This window comes from Podarcis gaigeae (genome assembly GCF_964106915.1).
Source record: "Podarcis gaigeae genome assembly, chromosome: 4".
Lineage (NCBI taxonomy): Eukaryota > Metazoa > Chordata > Lepidosauria > Squamata > Lacertidae > Podarcis > Podarcis gaigeae.
In genome coordinates, this window is record NC_139677.1 from 45,878,462 (window position 1) to 45,893,017 (window position 14,556).

Below are 14,556 nucleotides of genomic sequence, written 5' to 3' on the forward strand. Positions count from 1 at the left end.
TTTCACTAAGATCCAGCATAAACTGTCACCACTGAAACACAAATTAACCAGGGCATGTCTAAATTACTTCACCATGACAGAGAACGGCAGAGTGGTTTGGTTTGAAGAGCACATTGACACTAATTAGTTTAGCTGTTGTGAACGACAGCTGACTAAGACTAATGACAGTATATTTTTCTCAGTCATTCCCATGACACTCTGTTAAAAAAAAAAGCATTAAAAACTGATCCATTGAAAAATGGCGGGATTTGTGAGGAGAAGACCTGGCAAATCTAGACTAACAATTCAGAAATCACCAGCATCAGTAATTTTGTATTATGAAATATTTTTTTCTAACAATGTATAGAATTTAATCAAATATTTAGCATACTTAACAGTGAGAAAAACTACATGCCCAGCTAAATGAATTATAACATTACTCATATAGAAAATCACTTGAAGAACTTTTCTCGTGAAAGTACTCTGTCAAATATCCCCTCATATATTTCTGAAGTGGGCCTGAAACCCAGCAAATATTAAAAAGTACTTGCTTGGTCAGCACTGGTTATGACTATTTTCCCTTTGGAAGTCAATGAAAGCCTTCATTATACACTTTTAGGTGTCGGGCGAAAAAGCTCCTCTTCAACCAGGCCTTTGGCTCATTAATATCCTATATCCTTTTAAATGTGTTTGTGGGAGGGGATGGGGTTATTGGTCTGTGTGTGTGAGGGGATGTTCTTCTTTTAATATGCATTTTGTGTTTTTATCTTGTATTTTTATGTCGTGAACCACCCTGAGATCTATAGATGAATGGCGGTATACAAATTTAATAAATAGTACTAATAATAAAGTACTTAAGGGGATTTAAGAGCCCTGCTGGAACAGACCAAAGGCCTATCTAGTCCAGCTTTGCTCTCACAGTGGCCAGCCAGATGCCAGCAGCACATGAAAATAATAGCACTCTCTTGTTTCTGATCCCGAGCAACTGTTATTCAGAGGCATCGTTCCTCCAGTTCTTGAGGTAATACAGTCATCTTCAGTAGTAGTCATTGATAGCCTTTGTTGTTGTTTAGTCATTTAGTCTTGTCCGACTCTTTGTGACCCCATGGACCAGAGCACGCCAGGCACTCCTGTCTTCCACTGACTCCCGCAGTTTGGTCAAACTCATGTTGGTAGCTTTGAGAACACTGTCCAACCATATCGTCCTCTGTCGTCCCCTTCTCCTTGTGCCCTCCATCTTTCCCAGCATCAGGGTCTTTTCCAGGGAGTCTTCTCTTCTCATGAGGTGGCCAAAGTATTGGAGCCTCAGCTTCAGGATCTGTCATTCCAGTGAGCACTCAGCGCTGGTTTCCTTCCATTAATTTGTTTAATTCCTTTTAAATGTTATCCAAGCTGGTAGCGATCACTATATCTTGTGGTGGCAAATTCCATATTTTACCTATGCACTATTTGAAGACATGGTTCCTTTTGTCTGTCCTGAATCTCTTCAACATCCAGCTTAATTGGATGACTCCTGATTTTATTGTTATTAGAGAGGAAGAAAAAATCTGTCTAACCACTGTCGCTAAACCATGAAATACTTTTATGCATGTCTGTCATGTCACCCCTTTCTCTGCACCCCCGCCTTCTCCAGCCGAAACTTAAAAGTCTCAAATGTTATAACCTTTGATCATTTCGGTTGCTTCTTCATGCACCATTTCCAGCTCTACAATATCACTTTTGAGATGTGAAGAGCAGAGCTGTACATGGCATTCCAATCTGGGGAATGTTAAGAGAATTCTGATTTCACTTCACTTTCATGGCAACTCTGGATATGAACCACTGTATCTCAAGTTCACTTGTTTTCCATGTCATAGGGCAGATAATTGCACATCAAGACCCTGGTGCACCCCTAAGGATAAATAAATCCACATAGACACAGAATTTTTAGTTTAAGGTTAATGGACAAAAATTTAGGCCACAACTTTATTGATTACAGCAATGTGAGTGGTATTGGCTTAGGCATTGGCAGTAACTATATCTGACTCCTGCCCGCCTTTCAGGAAGTCTGGAAGGGTAAACACCAAACGAGGGAGCTCTGTCCATGGAAACCAACTGAAGCTCACCCCGGGGTTCCTGCTGGGTCCTAGCCCCTCAAGCGGACTTTGGACAAGATCCAGATTCGCAGATTCATTTACTGGAATACCCTTGTACCGGGAGGGGCAGATGATGGCCACACCTCTCCTCCCCCACATCACAATAAGCCAATGCCTAACCACCAAACCTTACAAAAGTTGTGATGATTGCTAAGAGGTAGGCAAAAACCAAATGGCCTGTGCCAATTTGCCGAATGGAAAAAATTCCTCTCCAGCCCCTGTTCCAAAACAGGCAACAAACCAAAGTCCAGAGCAAGGCCAAAGCAGACACCTAAAATACAGGGCAGGCGGGTGGGTGTTCGGTGCTGCGAAGCCAGGTGAATTCCCAGAAACGCATCACCTCCTTTTATATGCCCCCACAATCACACCACCGATCTCTGATTGGCCAATAGGCCATGGTGTGATCGTGGGACCATCACATGGACCAGGCTCAATCTCCCACCCTCCGAAGGATAGTGGGGGGGGGGCCTTGGGCCCACGCACAACATGGACCCTCAATTAGGAGGATCCGATTTGCTAGCAGAATAGTCTAGGTTTCAGATAGCACTGTTAAATCCAGCATTCAACATTTTCCAGCAACTAAGTGTTTATCAAAGAGCAGAGTAAGCAGTGGTGATCTAAACTTGCCGTGTGCACAACATATCACTGTTTTAATGCAGAAGTGAAATTGACATAATTGTCTAGTATATTGAATGTAAACTGAGAAAAGAAGTGCTGAGGAAGCACCATAATCTTCTGACTCAATGGGCTGTCTGAAATTGTATGATGATGAGCTATTTGAAATTATAAAAATGCTGAACGTTTTCTTTCAATGCAGCAGTTTAGAATGGAAGGTGACACCCCGCTGTAGACAAATCATTTGTTCCACATAATAGAAACAGGTCTTGCTGTCACATATGTGTGTGGCAAGGAGAACATGCAATACCTCAACTGGAGCACAGTTAAATACATACTGAACTGTTCTCCTTTTGCAGTTGTGAAGATGTAATTTGAAATGACTAATTCACACTGAAGGTTTCTACCACTTTTGCCATTTTATTGTGAGTCCCAAAATCTCTCCTTTTACTCTACACATGCGAGATGAACCTTGCTTTGGTATGGGCCTGTGCTTAAGGGAATAATCATATGCACTTACTCGGAAGTAAGACCCATTTTATTCTATCTGACTGACCTTTGATTAAATAGGAATGGAATACATGAAGTCAACAACACTTAGAAGGTCATGGGTTCCCCAAGCTTGCTTTAAATCATGAGTGGGTAACCTTTGGTCCCCCAATTCATCTCAATAGACCTCCTAATTTGGCCAGGAATTCTAACTTGTCCAGACCATGCCCATCTGCCACTCACCTGGTCTCATGTGATATCAAGTGTAAGAGAGATAAAATCTGGAATCTTAAAGTGCAGTGCTGGTTGCTTCACAGCGTGTGTGGCTTGTGCACAACACTGTTTAAATTTTGCACCAAATGTGGGTGGGGTCCAGTGTCTGCTGAAAGCAAATTGGCTAGCAGTTGTTTGCAAAATGCACACATCACCGAATACAAGTTGGCAAAGGAACAATGGATGTTTAATCTTTGTTGCTTTTACTATCTTCAGATAGAAAAGCATGATAAAAATGTTTACAAATAAAAGTAAATGAATTAATTATTGTGATATTATCAATGGACATTTATAGATGTGTAATTTTAAAACTAGTGATAGTTTAATGGAAATTTCTTGTATTTTGCTTATTCTTATTGGATGTTTTTATTTTGCTATAGTTTTTTCATAGATAGATAGATAGTTCATTACAGGCTACATTTAAGATCTGAGATTCTGATGTATTCTTTGGGGAAGCATCTGATAAAATCAACAAAATAAAAACAAAAACCTCATAAAATTTGAAAAAGAGAGAGATAAAATGAACCAAATTTTAAAAACAAGGTTACTAATAGATTTTCATTTATTTATAGGCTGTTTGGGGAAGAACATTTTTAGCAGGCATCAAAAGCTGTACAAAAAAGGTGCTTGCCTGATGTCAATAGACACGAAGATTTGCATCTGGGTCCTTAGGATTTAAAAATATGGAAATTGAAATTTTCAAGCAGACAGATTTAATGCAGATCAAACTTACTGGAAAAGGCATTTTTGCTATCTTTTCCACAGATGGTAGTCTTCTATGGGACTACCAAAGAGCTGTCATATCCAAACTGTCTCTGCCGAAACAGCACTGTCACTTTTCAGACTACTGAATGTACTGGCCCTTTTATGATTGCATTATGCTGTAGTAAATTCACCAAAGCAAATTCGAGTATGAAATCCGCAAGCTATCAGCAGTCAGAAAAAATATATATACTGTATATAGCTGCCATTAGCCCATGCTTCCCAAGGGCAGAAAATTGAACTTTTAGGATTTTCCTCATCTCTGCTTCTCTAAACCATGTTGCATTATAATAAAGTCCAATGGAATTTATACTCTGTTATTGTAGTCTGTGTCTCCTTTGTAACCTTAATTCAATATGTAAACATAAACTCAATTCATACAAATATTTGATTGCCCAAATGAAATAAGTTGCTAGTTGCTTTGTTTGTATGTCTGTCTGTTTATTGTGTGTTTAGAATTTAATGATTTCTATATAGGAACTTAATAATAATAATAATAATAATAATAATAATAATAATAATAATGCTGCAGTGGTACCTTGGTTTACAAACTTAATCTGTTCCGGATGTCCATTTTTAAACCAAAACTGTTCTTAAACCAAGGCGCGCTTTCCCTAATGAGGCCTACCACTGCTGGTGTCCTTTCAACATTTAGGTTCCATTCTTAGACTGAGGTAAAGTTCTCAAACCGGGACACTATTTCCAGTTTTGTGGAGTTTGTAAACCAAATAGTTCTTAAACCGAGGTACCACTGTAATAATAATAATAATAATAATAATAATAATAATAATAATAATATTTATATACTACCCTTCACCTGAAGATCACAGGGCAGTTTACAGTATAAAGTTGCTGGATGTCCAACTCCCATCAGCCCCAGCCAGAATGGCCAGTGGCCTAGAATAATGGGAGTTGTAGTCCAGAAACAGAAACTAGCCTGAAGCTCATCTGCTATGAAATGATTTGACATAATTTGGGTTTAGTCTTAGGTTTACAAATGGCCAGAAGTCTCTAAGTAATCTATATTGTGTGTTTGTAATGCTCTCAAACGAGGGCATTTTTGGCATATCTGTTTCTATGGTTTCTGGCTCCTATTGGCTATACTAATTGGGGACTGTGTGAGACTGGAAAGCTCGGTGGGAAGAGCTCCCAGGAGCAAATAAAGTTAAAGCAAAACCCATTTATCCCCTCTGTGCAGCTTTTAAGAATACAGAGGTTCTCTCAGGGCCCAGCTCTAGAAATCTCAAGGAGCCAGAGAGTTGGGGTCAAACTGAATTCCATAAATGAAGCTATGTAATCAACCATGGCAGAAGACGAATGGAGAGGGAAGGCAAAAGTAGACTGGATTGTTCTATTTGGGCCCTTTAACACTGCAAGATGAATTAAAATGGAAGCCGTTGGGCAGATAGCCAAGAGACAGCAAAATTAGAGAACTGGATCTGCTTCACTGCCTATAAAAGTAACCTGACATACTGAAATTGATTACTTGAGATGCTTTTTTCCCCTCTACCATTTCCATATTGCTTTGTATTCAGGTACTGTGAATCAAATTCACAGCACAGCCTCAACATTCCCCATTTCGTCTCCTCCCTTAGCCCAGGAGGAATCCTGTTGTAGGTGTGCGTTAGGGATCCTGCCAAGGAATGATATAGAGACTTGTTATGTAAGCCAGTTACTAATACATGTGTGGAGGCTCAATTCAGCCACCCAGGTTTAATAGAAAAGCATATGTCAGGAAAAGCTTCATTTTCTCTTGAAAATTTCAGATTGCTGAGCAGGGCCAATAAAAAAAAAAAGTGGCTGGCGGGAATGAAAGACAAACCAAGATCTTAAGTGAAAAGGGTGAGTGCAAGAGATAAAGAACAGAAAAGAAGAGGGGCATTGGTGATGAGGATTTAAGAACAGGATGGAGAAGGGGATGCAAAGGGGAAGCTGTTGAAAGCATGCACAGGAAAAAAAACCCATGTGAGGGGAAGTGTGTATATGCTGGTGTCAGGAAAGTGTGTGATGAAATGGGAAAGCTGACCCTGAAGGGCGGTTGCCTGAGAGTACACCCAGCTAAAGGAGATGAGATAGGAGAAGGACACTGTACTCTTGAACTGCTGGGACATAAGGAAACACGATGTAGTGCTACCTCAGAGTTGAAAAAAAGTGAGTGACTGAGGGAGGAGAGCAATATGAAAGCCCAAGATGCAGTGTTGGTGGTTAGGAAGCAGAGAAACAAAGAACCCCCATCCAAAAGGTTCCTGCACCTTTAAGAGTTTTATGAAAGAGCCTTGCCTCCCTGGCCTGACAGCCCTATGATGGGAAAATCTACACATGGTTGAATTTTATATTCTCTCCAGTAACTAGAGGTGCAGAGGTTCTTGACCTAGAAACCCTAAGAGAACAGGGAGAATGTTTTTTTTACAAGCCGAGTCATGGGAATAGCAGAAATTAGTGATGCTTCTCTCATGGAAACATGCAGAAAGAAAATGGGCCCCAGTCGTGGAACTGGCTTCATTTCTTTCCCACAGGCCACTGTGAGAGCAGCATTATTCCTCCCTCAGGAAAGACCAAACTAAGCCTCAGCGCTGACTTTCAGAACTAAGTATGAACTGCAGTTTGGTTGCTGTGTTACTATGTTTCAGTCTAAGTTCAGTCTGACTAAATTTCAAAAGGATTTAAAAAATATATATATTTCTAAACTAGAATGATGTGACTTAGTGACTTAGTTCCCATGTCCATCAAAATTGACTAACCCATTGGTTTCCAAGCCTCCCCACCTCTGCCACAGACTACAGTGGTACCTCAGGTTACATACGCTTCAGGTTACATACGCTTCAGGTTACAGACGCCGCTAACCCAGAAATATTACCTCAGGTTAAGAACCTTGCTTCAGGATGAGAACAGAAACCATGCTCTGGCGGCGCGGCAGCAGGGGGAGGCCCCATTAGCTAAAGTGGTGTTTTAGGTTAAGAACAGTTTCAGGTTAAGAACGGACCTCCAGAACGAATTAAGTACTTAACCTGAGGTACCACTGTAATTAAAAATTGCTGTGAGCCATGGCAGACCACTTAATATGAATTACCTGCCTGTTGTAAAAATTGCAATTCTATATACCGGTAATAAATACACACACACACACACACACACACACACACACACACACATATATATATATATAGATGGCACATCCATTGCATTATATATATATATATATATATATATAATGCAATGGATGTGCCATCTCCCGTCTTCAACCACAAATCCACTGGCACACCATACACCAACTGAATGAAGCTTGGAGACCACTGGGGGTCCACTGCGTGTCAGAATTAAGTTATTGCATTAGACAGTTTATCATTAACTTCAGTGTGCCTTACATTTTCCGTTTCAAAGGAACTGTCCTCTTGAAAGGTATCCAACATGAGGCAGAAGTCTGGTCTGGATGTTCATCACCTAGTGTGTAAACAGTCACAAGATAGTAGGGCAGGGGTACACAGCCAAGCCCTCCTCCCTTTGGTATGTCATCCTTATCTTTTGTAGAGTTTGAAGATGAAGGTTTGAAGTAGGAGTCTCCTCTGCTCCTGCTTCTCATCTCACCCTATTATGATCTGTAAAGTGCTCATGATATTGTACTACTTTTTAATATTCAAAGTGTTCACAGGGTGGCCACGTGTACCACTTTACACTTCCATTTGAAGGAATCCTCCTTTTGAAGGGTATACCTTCCGGGTTCCCCAGAAAAAAAGAGACATCTTGTTTTTTCTACAAGATCTTGACAGCCATTTTGGGTGCCCTGCTCTCAAATGCTCTCACCCCCCCAAAAAAAAGTGCATTTGGGGGGCAAGAGCCAGGCATGGATCATGTGATTCATCTGGAAGCACATCCCAGAATATGTGTGCCCTGGTTTTGCACTGGGAAAAGTTGGAAGGTATAAAAGGGCTGTTTCTGTCCAAGTTTAAAGACAAAGAAGGGAAAGCAGAGGCCTTGAAAATGCCTGCCAGCTGTTCCTGGACTAGGAGACACAGAACACCTATTCACAGCCTCCCTTACTATGTAAATGTATGAATTTATATTTAAAGAATAGAAATCAGCTCTAAATTTGCATCTATGTATAAACATCAACACTTACAGAGTTTATACAAATTGGTGCCCTCCTCCTAGTTTTGTGAAGTTCTTTTTTTCTTCTCACATGCGTAAGTGGCCCTCATAAATGTTAGTGGCTACAGAGATGATGAATAGGAATTTTATCTGCCAAAGGCCTTTCTTGTGTGCTCTTTGTTGCCTTTTCTGACCCCAGGCTTTGTCTTCAGTTTTTATTATGGCAAGGCTTTATAGTTTTATATTTCCTTTTTCAATAGGAGATGTTCTCTTCAGCAGGCCGACCGTAATGAGCATGCTTGGCTCTGTTTTGCAATCGCACTATATCCGTTGATCTTAAAGTGTTATGTAAAAGTCACTCATTCTTTTGGACGGTATTTGTTAGGCTCATGCTGAGCAAGGAGCTGACTCTCTCTAGTATCATGAAGACTGAAGATATCAGCATCAGGATTTCCTGCAGCATCACTTAGTGCACTGACTGAAAAATGGAATTTTGGTTACAGAAGCGTACAATTCAGGCCTGCAGTATCACACAGCAATATAGTGTGACATAGCTTAAGTTGCATCTGTTCTGCTTCACCTCCACATAAGTAGCTTTTATTTATACTCTTAAAATTGTATACAAATTCTGAATAATAATAATAATAATAATAATAATAATAATAATAATAATAATATATTATTTATACCCTGCCCATCTGCCTGGGCTTCCCCAGCCACTCTGGGCAGCTTCCAACAAAATATTAAAATACAGCAATGCATCAAACATTAAAAGCTTCCCTAAACAGGGCTGCCTTCAGATGTCTTCTAAAAGTCTGGTAATTGTTGTTCTCTTTGACATCTGGTGGGAGGGCGTTCCACAGGGCAGGTGCCACTACTGAGAAGGTCCTCTGCCTGGTTCCCTGTAATACCAATATCTGGGGCTGAGTATTGACATGGAACAGATTTTTTTATTTCTTTAATCACCTTTCATTTCCCCCCTAGCATCTAGGTCTGTAACACTGACATTTTTGGTTTAGAAGGGGGAAGTAGAATTTTATTACCCCAAGGATTCTGTTTCCTTTTGCCCCCTACAGGGGGGTCTAGTGGGATTGCCTCTAATCTTGAATCAATCAATCAATCAATCAATCAATCAATCAAATACCTTTATTGGCATCACAGTATAAAACACTTCAAGTAACTGGAATAATTAAAAAGAGAAGGGTGAAGCTATCAAGGGTGAAGCTATCAAGGGTTATAAGGTCACACTATGGTCATGTGCATTTGGATATTCCTGTCTATTTCCTGAAATAATAGTTCATTGAGAACCCTTCCGGGTAAAATTGCGGCTAAAAAGGAAGCTACTAAAGCAGTAATACCTTTCTCCCGATCTGCCAGGAGAAACCTTATTTGGCTTCTTCTCGGAATTGTGGGCCGGATGTCCAACACTTTGCTCAGCATCAGTTGGCGAGGTCTGCTGTGTAAAGGACAATCTAAGAGAATGTCGTCCATTGAATCAGGTGCTTCTTGATGGCAGGCACCCAAACGGGCTTGAAATGGAAAGTGTGAGCATCTTCCTTGGGTCACTGAGGAGGGGGAAGCATTTAGTCTTGCAATCATAAAGACTCTTTGATGGGAAGGGAGGAGTAGATCTTTTAGATATTTGGCACAGGTTCCGTAGGATGTTGTGATACCTAACAAGATCTCGGAGTATGAGGTAACAAGCGCTGTCTTTCGTGGTCATAGAGCCGCTGCTTGATTAATTGGAATGTGTTACTTTTACATACTTCGAGGTTCTCGAGGGCAATGCCCAAACTACTAATCTTGTAGACATGAAAGATATAAGTATTATGTTTCTAAACTGGTAGAAAAAGTGACTGTCAAGCCACATTTTCCAGCTTTCTCATCTTCTTTAAGGTTATAATAATGCTTTTTGGAAGTTTGATGTTCTTAGTTCTTAAAAAAATAAAATAAATGAAAGCTGCATTAGAAAAACTGACAGTTCTCCCCCGTCCCTCTGTTTGTTATCTTTTTCTTTCAAAATAGGCATAATAGTGTATGTGGACTTTTCATCTTTCTCTGTAGCATGACTCTCCAATTCTTTCTCACTGTGTTTGTTACACTTCAATCTGAATAATGTAAGATTTGTTACATGAATTAATTTAAAGCCCTATGCAGGTGTAGAAACTGGCATCATGCCCACTGGCCCATACCCCACTTCTAAGTGTTCAAGGTCTCACTTGTACAGGGACCTATACAATTTCTGATTGCAAGTAGGGAGCCTATAGACATAGGCTTGGGACCTTGAATACCTAGTTATCAAGTGAAGCCCACAGGTGTGATCCCACTCCCCCTTATTTGTTTGCAGGTGTTAATTTCTGCAGTTTATGAATGCTCCATACGCTGTCTAAGTATGTTCCAGTCTCAGTGCAAGAGAGCAGCCTTGGCTTCAGGAGGGCAATATTAGCCTTCAGGCTCTCAATAGCTCTATAATTCTAATAGCTAATTGCATAGGAGCATATTTTTCTTCCAATATAGGAAACTATCTAAAAAATAAACCAATATTTTGCCTCTAGGAGGCTACAGATGGATGATGTATTGAAAGCTTAAGGAATCAGATTTGCAGACTGATTTTGGAATAGAGTTTAATTTCCACATTGCAGAAGATTGTTCAATAAAATATTCATGCTAAGTATAAAGTTGTAAGCCGTAATCCAGCACAGAGCTAAAGGCGCTAAAGCCCATTGATTTCAATGTGCTAAAGCACATGTGACTGTATATTGAAATGTGGCTGCAATTTTTCTTCCTTTTAACAAGAGCAGTTATCACTGAAATGGGAATTTTGTATTTCCAATTTCTGCATAATAATAAATTTCATTCTGATTTCTGGAACTTTCCTTAATAGTAGGTAGAAAATTACTGCATGAGATGAACTGATAGTCTATTGAAGTCTCCTTTGTTTAATGTCAAAAATTATATTTCAGCGAAAGCCAAGCAAACATAACAAAATGTATCTTTTCCTTCTGCTTCAGGGAACAGCCTTGGAGAGCTGGAAGATGAAAGCTCCTATTCCTCACTTAATTCTCTTGTATGCTACTCTTGTTCAGAGTTTGAAGGTTGTGACCAAAAGGGGCTCAGGTAAGAAGACATTCTATTTTCCATTACTTAGGGCAATGCATTTGTAAAGACATTTGTAAAGTGCTGTTTGGATTTGGAAATGTATGAATTGGTCACATAATGTTCTGTGCCATATATAGGCCATATGACAGCATCTAGAAACATATGTGTCAGGGGCTCAGGAGCAGAGGCACAGGAGAGGGAGGAAATGGAGAGTGAGGGGGAGGAATCCGAAGGGAGCGTAGGCGGTGACAGTGATCAGAGGGATTCCATGAGCCTCTCCAGCGAATCGGAAGATTCACAGAAGGGAGCGCCGATGGCCAGGGGAAGGGGGGTGCCAAGGGGGAAACCCCAGAAGGAAGGGGCCAGCGGGGACTCCCAGAGCAGCAGTTGGAAATCAGGACCGGCTTCCCCACCAGAGCGCAGTGGGGGGGAGGAGTCCCAGGCATCGGGACCAGTGTTTTCACCACCAGCGAGAGGAGATGAGTCAGGATTCGCCACGCCTCCACTGGAGAGCGGGGAAACGGTCAAGAGGAAAGTTACCGGCTGGGCGCGCGCGCCAAGTTCAAATGTACAGGCGAGCGGCACAGCAGGTAGCCCGGATAGGGAGCCAGGTCCTAAAGCCCGCCGGAAGGAGGGGCAAGACTCAGGGGGGTCAGCGTCAGAAGAGTCCAGAAAGGAGGAAACCCCAGGGGGCAGAAGGACCCAGAGGAGGAAAGAACAACGGAAGAGGTGGAGTAAGGCTAGAGTCTTAAACTGGTGTCTAAGAGGCGGAGACTCAGATGGAGCTTCGCCGATCTAAGCTCTAAGATGTAGAGTTGCACGCTGCGGTTTGGAAATGGAAACTAATCTTCAATAAAGACTTTTATACGTTATTACTGACTAGCGTTGGTCCTCTGTGAGCTGGGACCTGGAGGCAACTCTGACAATATGCTATATCTATACACAGACTATATCGAGCTGTGTAGTTTATATAGGCACTTGCAACCATTGTTCCCCTTTCTATGGTTATGTATAGCTTCTACATTAATGTTTTTGAGGCAGTTTCTAAAACAACTTCATAGTTAGCACTCTGCTACTTTGGCAAATTAATGAAATTGATTTGGAGTTGGGAATGATCTGAAAGGAACAGGTTTGTGGTCAATCAGTGCTGCACTGAATTGTTGCATTTGAACTATTTCAAGGTGGCTTCTAGGTGTCAGAAAGCCCTTAAAAATTGTATCCAGTCTTTCATGTTGGTTTTTCCATCTTCCTCTTTTTCCAGGCTTGATCTGAAGTTGCCTTGGTGCCATTTTTAGGGCTGCATCTTAAGTTCATTATACCAACTGTGCTACCACCCTCCTTCCAGCATCATCCATTGAGCTAAATCCACCACTCATTTCTGCACATCAGGCACAAGTGTCTGAATAGCAGAGCCCTTACACATAAGCAGCTGCTCATGTGCAGAGGGATCCTCTTCAGGCATTCATGCTGAAAAGATGGAAGATGTGAAGGAGCAGGGTTAGTGCCACTGATGTCCTTCATATTTATAACAGATGAAGGGGAGTTGTAAATGTGATTTCTTGGTGTCAAATTCGACTACCTGAAGACATTGCTGAAGGCATAGCCTTTAAATGGTTTGCAGTCAAAAGGGTTTGTAACTGAGGTCATTCCCTCTGTTGCTGTACTGCAGTAGAAGTTCCATGGCTACCAGCATTGCTTAGCAGGAGTTTCATTCCTATCTGGTGCTGATTGTGTGTTGTTGTACATGGCTAGTTATGGCGCAAAAGCTAGTTTCTATGCATTTCTGTTTTACCTAGTAAGCTACACACAACTACATGCTCAGAAGCATTAGAAAAGTTATGTTGGCCATGGGAATGCCTTGCCCTTCTCTGTACACCCATCCTTTATTAATGTGTTTGCTACTTTCCCAAAGGGTTGTGGGGCAAAATGATCTCAAGAGGAGAGTTCTTTTCACAGGTAAAAGGGATTCCTACAAAGTTGTTGCCATTTATAATCAATCTGCTGACTGTTAAAAAAAGCAAAAACAAACCTGAAGTTAGAATGCTTAAAAGGATATTATGTGGGTATCTCTTTGTGGTCAATTCAATATGATTGACTATATTTTTGAATCTGTGTGCTTGAATCTTCCTTGAGCTCCCCTAGGACAGCTTTGTGGTCCATTGGACACTACGTATTGATCATTTTATTTAAGGATACCATATATGTGACATTTTTTTTTTTTGTAAGCTATATTGAATGTTGTGTCTTAACCACATCCTTTTAATGATGGCTTGGCATGAATTCAAACTTATTTCTGAAGGTATAACAGTTTTCAGCATTGTCTTTGATTGAACTTACAGGTGTTGAACTTTATACAATAAAATGATATATTTTCCTTGTTTCATATGAGAATAAGTTTATGATGTTGAATGCCATTTCATACCATGCCTCAGTATCTTTGAAACACTGGAATGCATCTAATAAAAATCTCCAGAAGCTATGCCCCTGAATCAAATAAAATAAACTTTGGATAAAATAGTGTATCTTTTAAACAAAGATCTCTCTAAACAGCTGGTTAAGATGGTGGTACTGGTTTGCTACAAACACGACTGATATTTTAATTCAGTTATTCACATTCTCCATGGTTTCTTAATTTTTTTATTTGCTTTTTGCTACCCAATTTATGGGAGATGGTTCAACAGACCTGTCTTGTCAGGCACACCCCTGTTTCTCCCAGTAGTTCACCAGTGTTGATGCTCAGTTCTTTGCCTAAACAACAGTCCATCTGCATCTGCAATTAGATGCCTGCCTTATGCCTCCCAGACTATGTTCCCAACCTTTCTGGAAAGATGATTATTACTATGTTATAAATTATATTTTATCTGCATTAATGAGTGTGATTTTGAAACTCACTTCCCACAAACTCTTGAAGAGGAAAAGAAGTTCTAACAAACCATTTCTTATATACATGTTAATTGCTATAATGCTTAGAATTCTGCTTTTATTTTGTTAATAAAATACCGGTTTGATATTAAAATAGTTTCCAATAGTTTCCTGAAATCTATATCTGTGGTGAACTCATAAGACAAAACAAAAGTTGTTTACTCAGTTCTTGATTCCTGCACCTAGTGATTAATGC

At 40.5% G+C, this 14,556-nt stretch overlaps 1 protein-coding gene across 6 annotated transcripts in view; it reads left to right on the forward strand.

The window, feature by feature from the left end:
* IL1RAPL1 (interleukin 1 receptor accessory protein like 1) overlaps positions 1-14,556 on the forward strand; it is a 642,787-nt gene that overhangs the window by 89,339 nt on the left and 538,892 nt on the right. For 4 of the 6 annotated variants that reach the window (XM_083734324.1, XM_083734319.1, XM_083734321.1 and 1 more), the window contains exon 2: positions 11,351-11,456. In XM_083734324.1, coding sequence (XP_083590450.1) covers positions 11,375-11,456 — 82 coding nt within the window. In that variant the 5' untranslated portion in view covers positions 11,351-11,374. Of the gene's footprint in view, positions 1-6,019; positions 6,096-11,350; positions 11,457-14,556 lie in introns of all 6 variants that reach the window. The other 2 variants (XM_083734322.1, XM_083734323.1) reach the window with 1 other exon arrangement.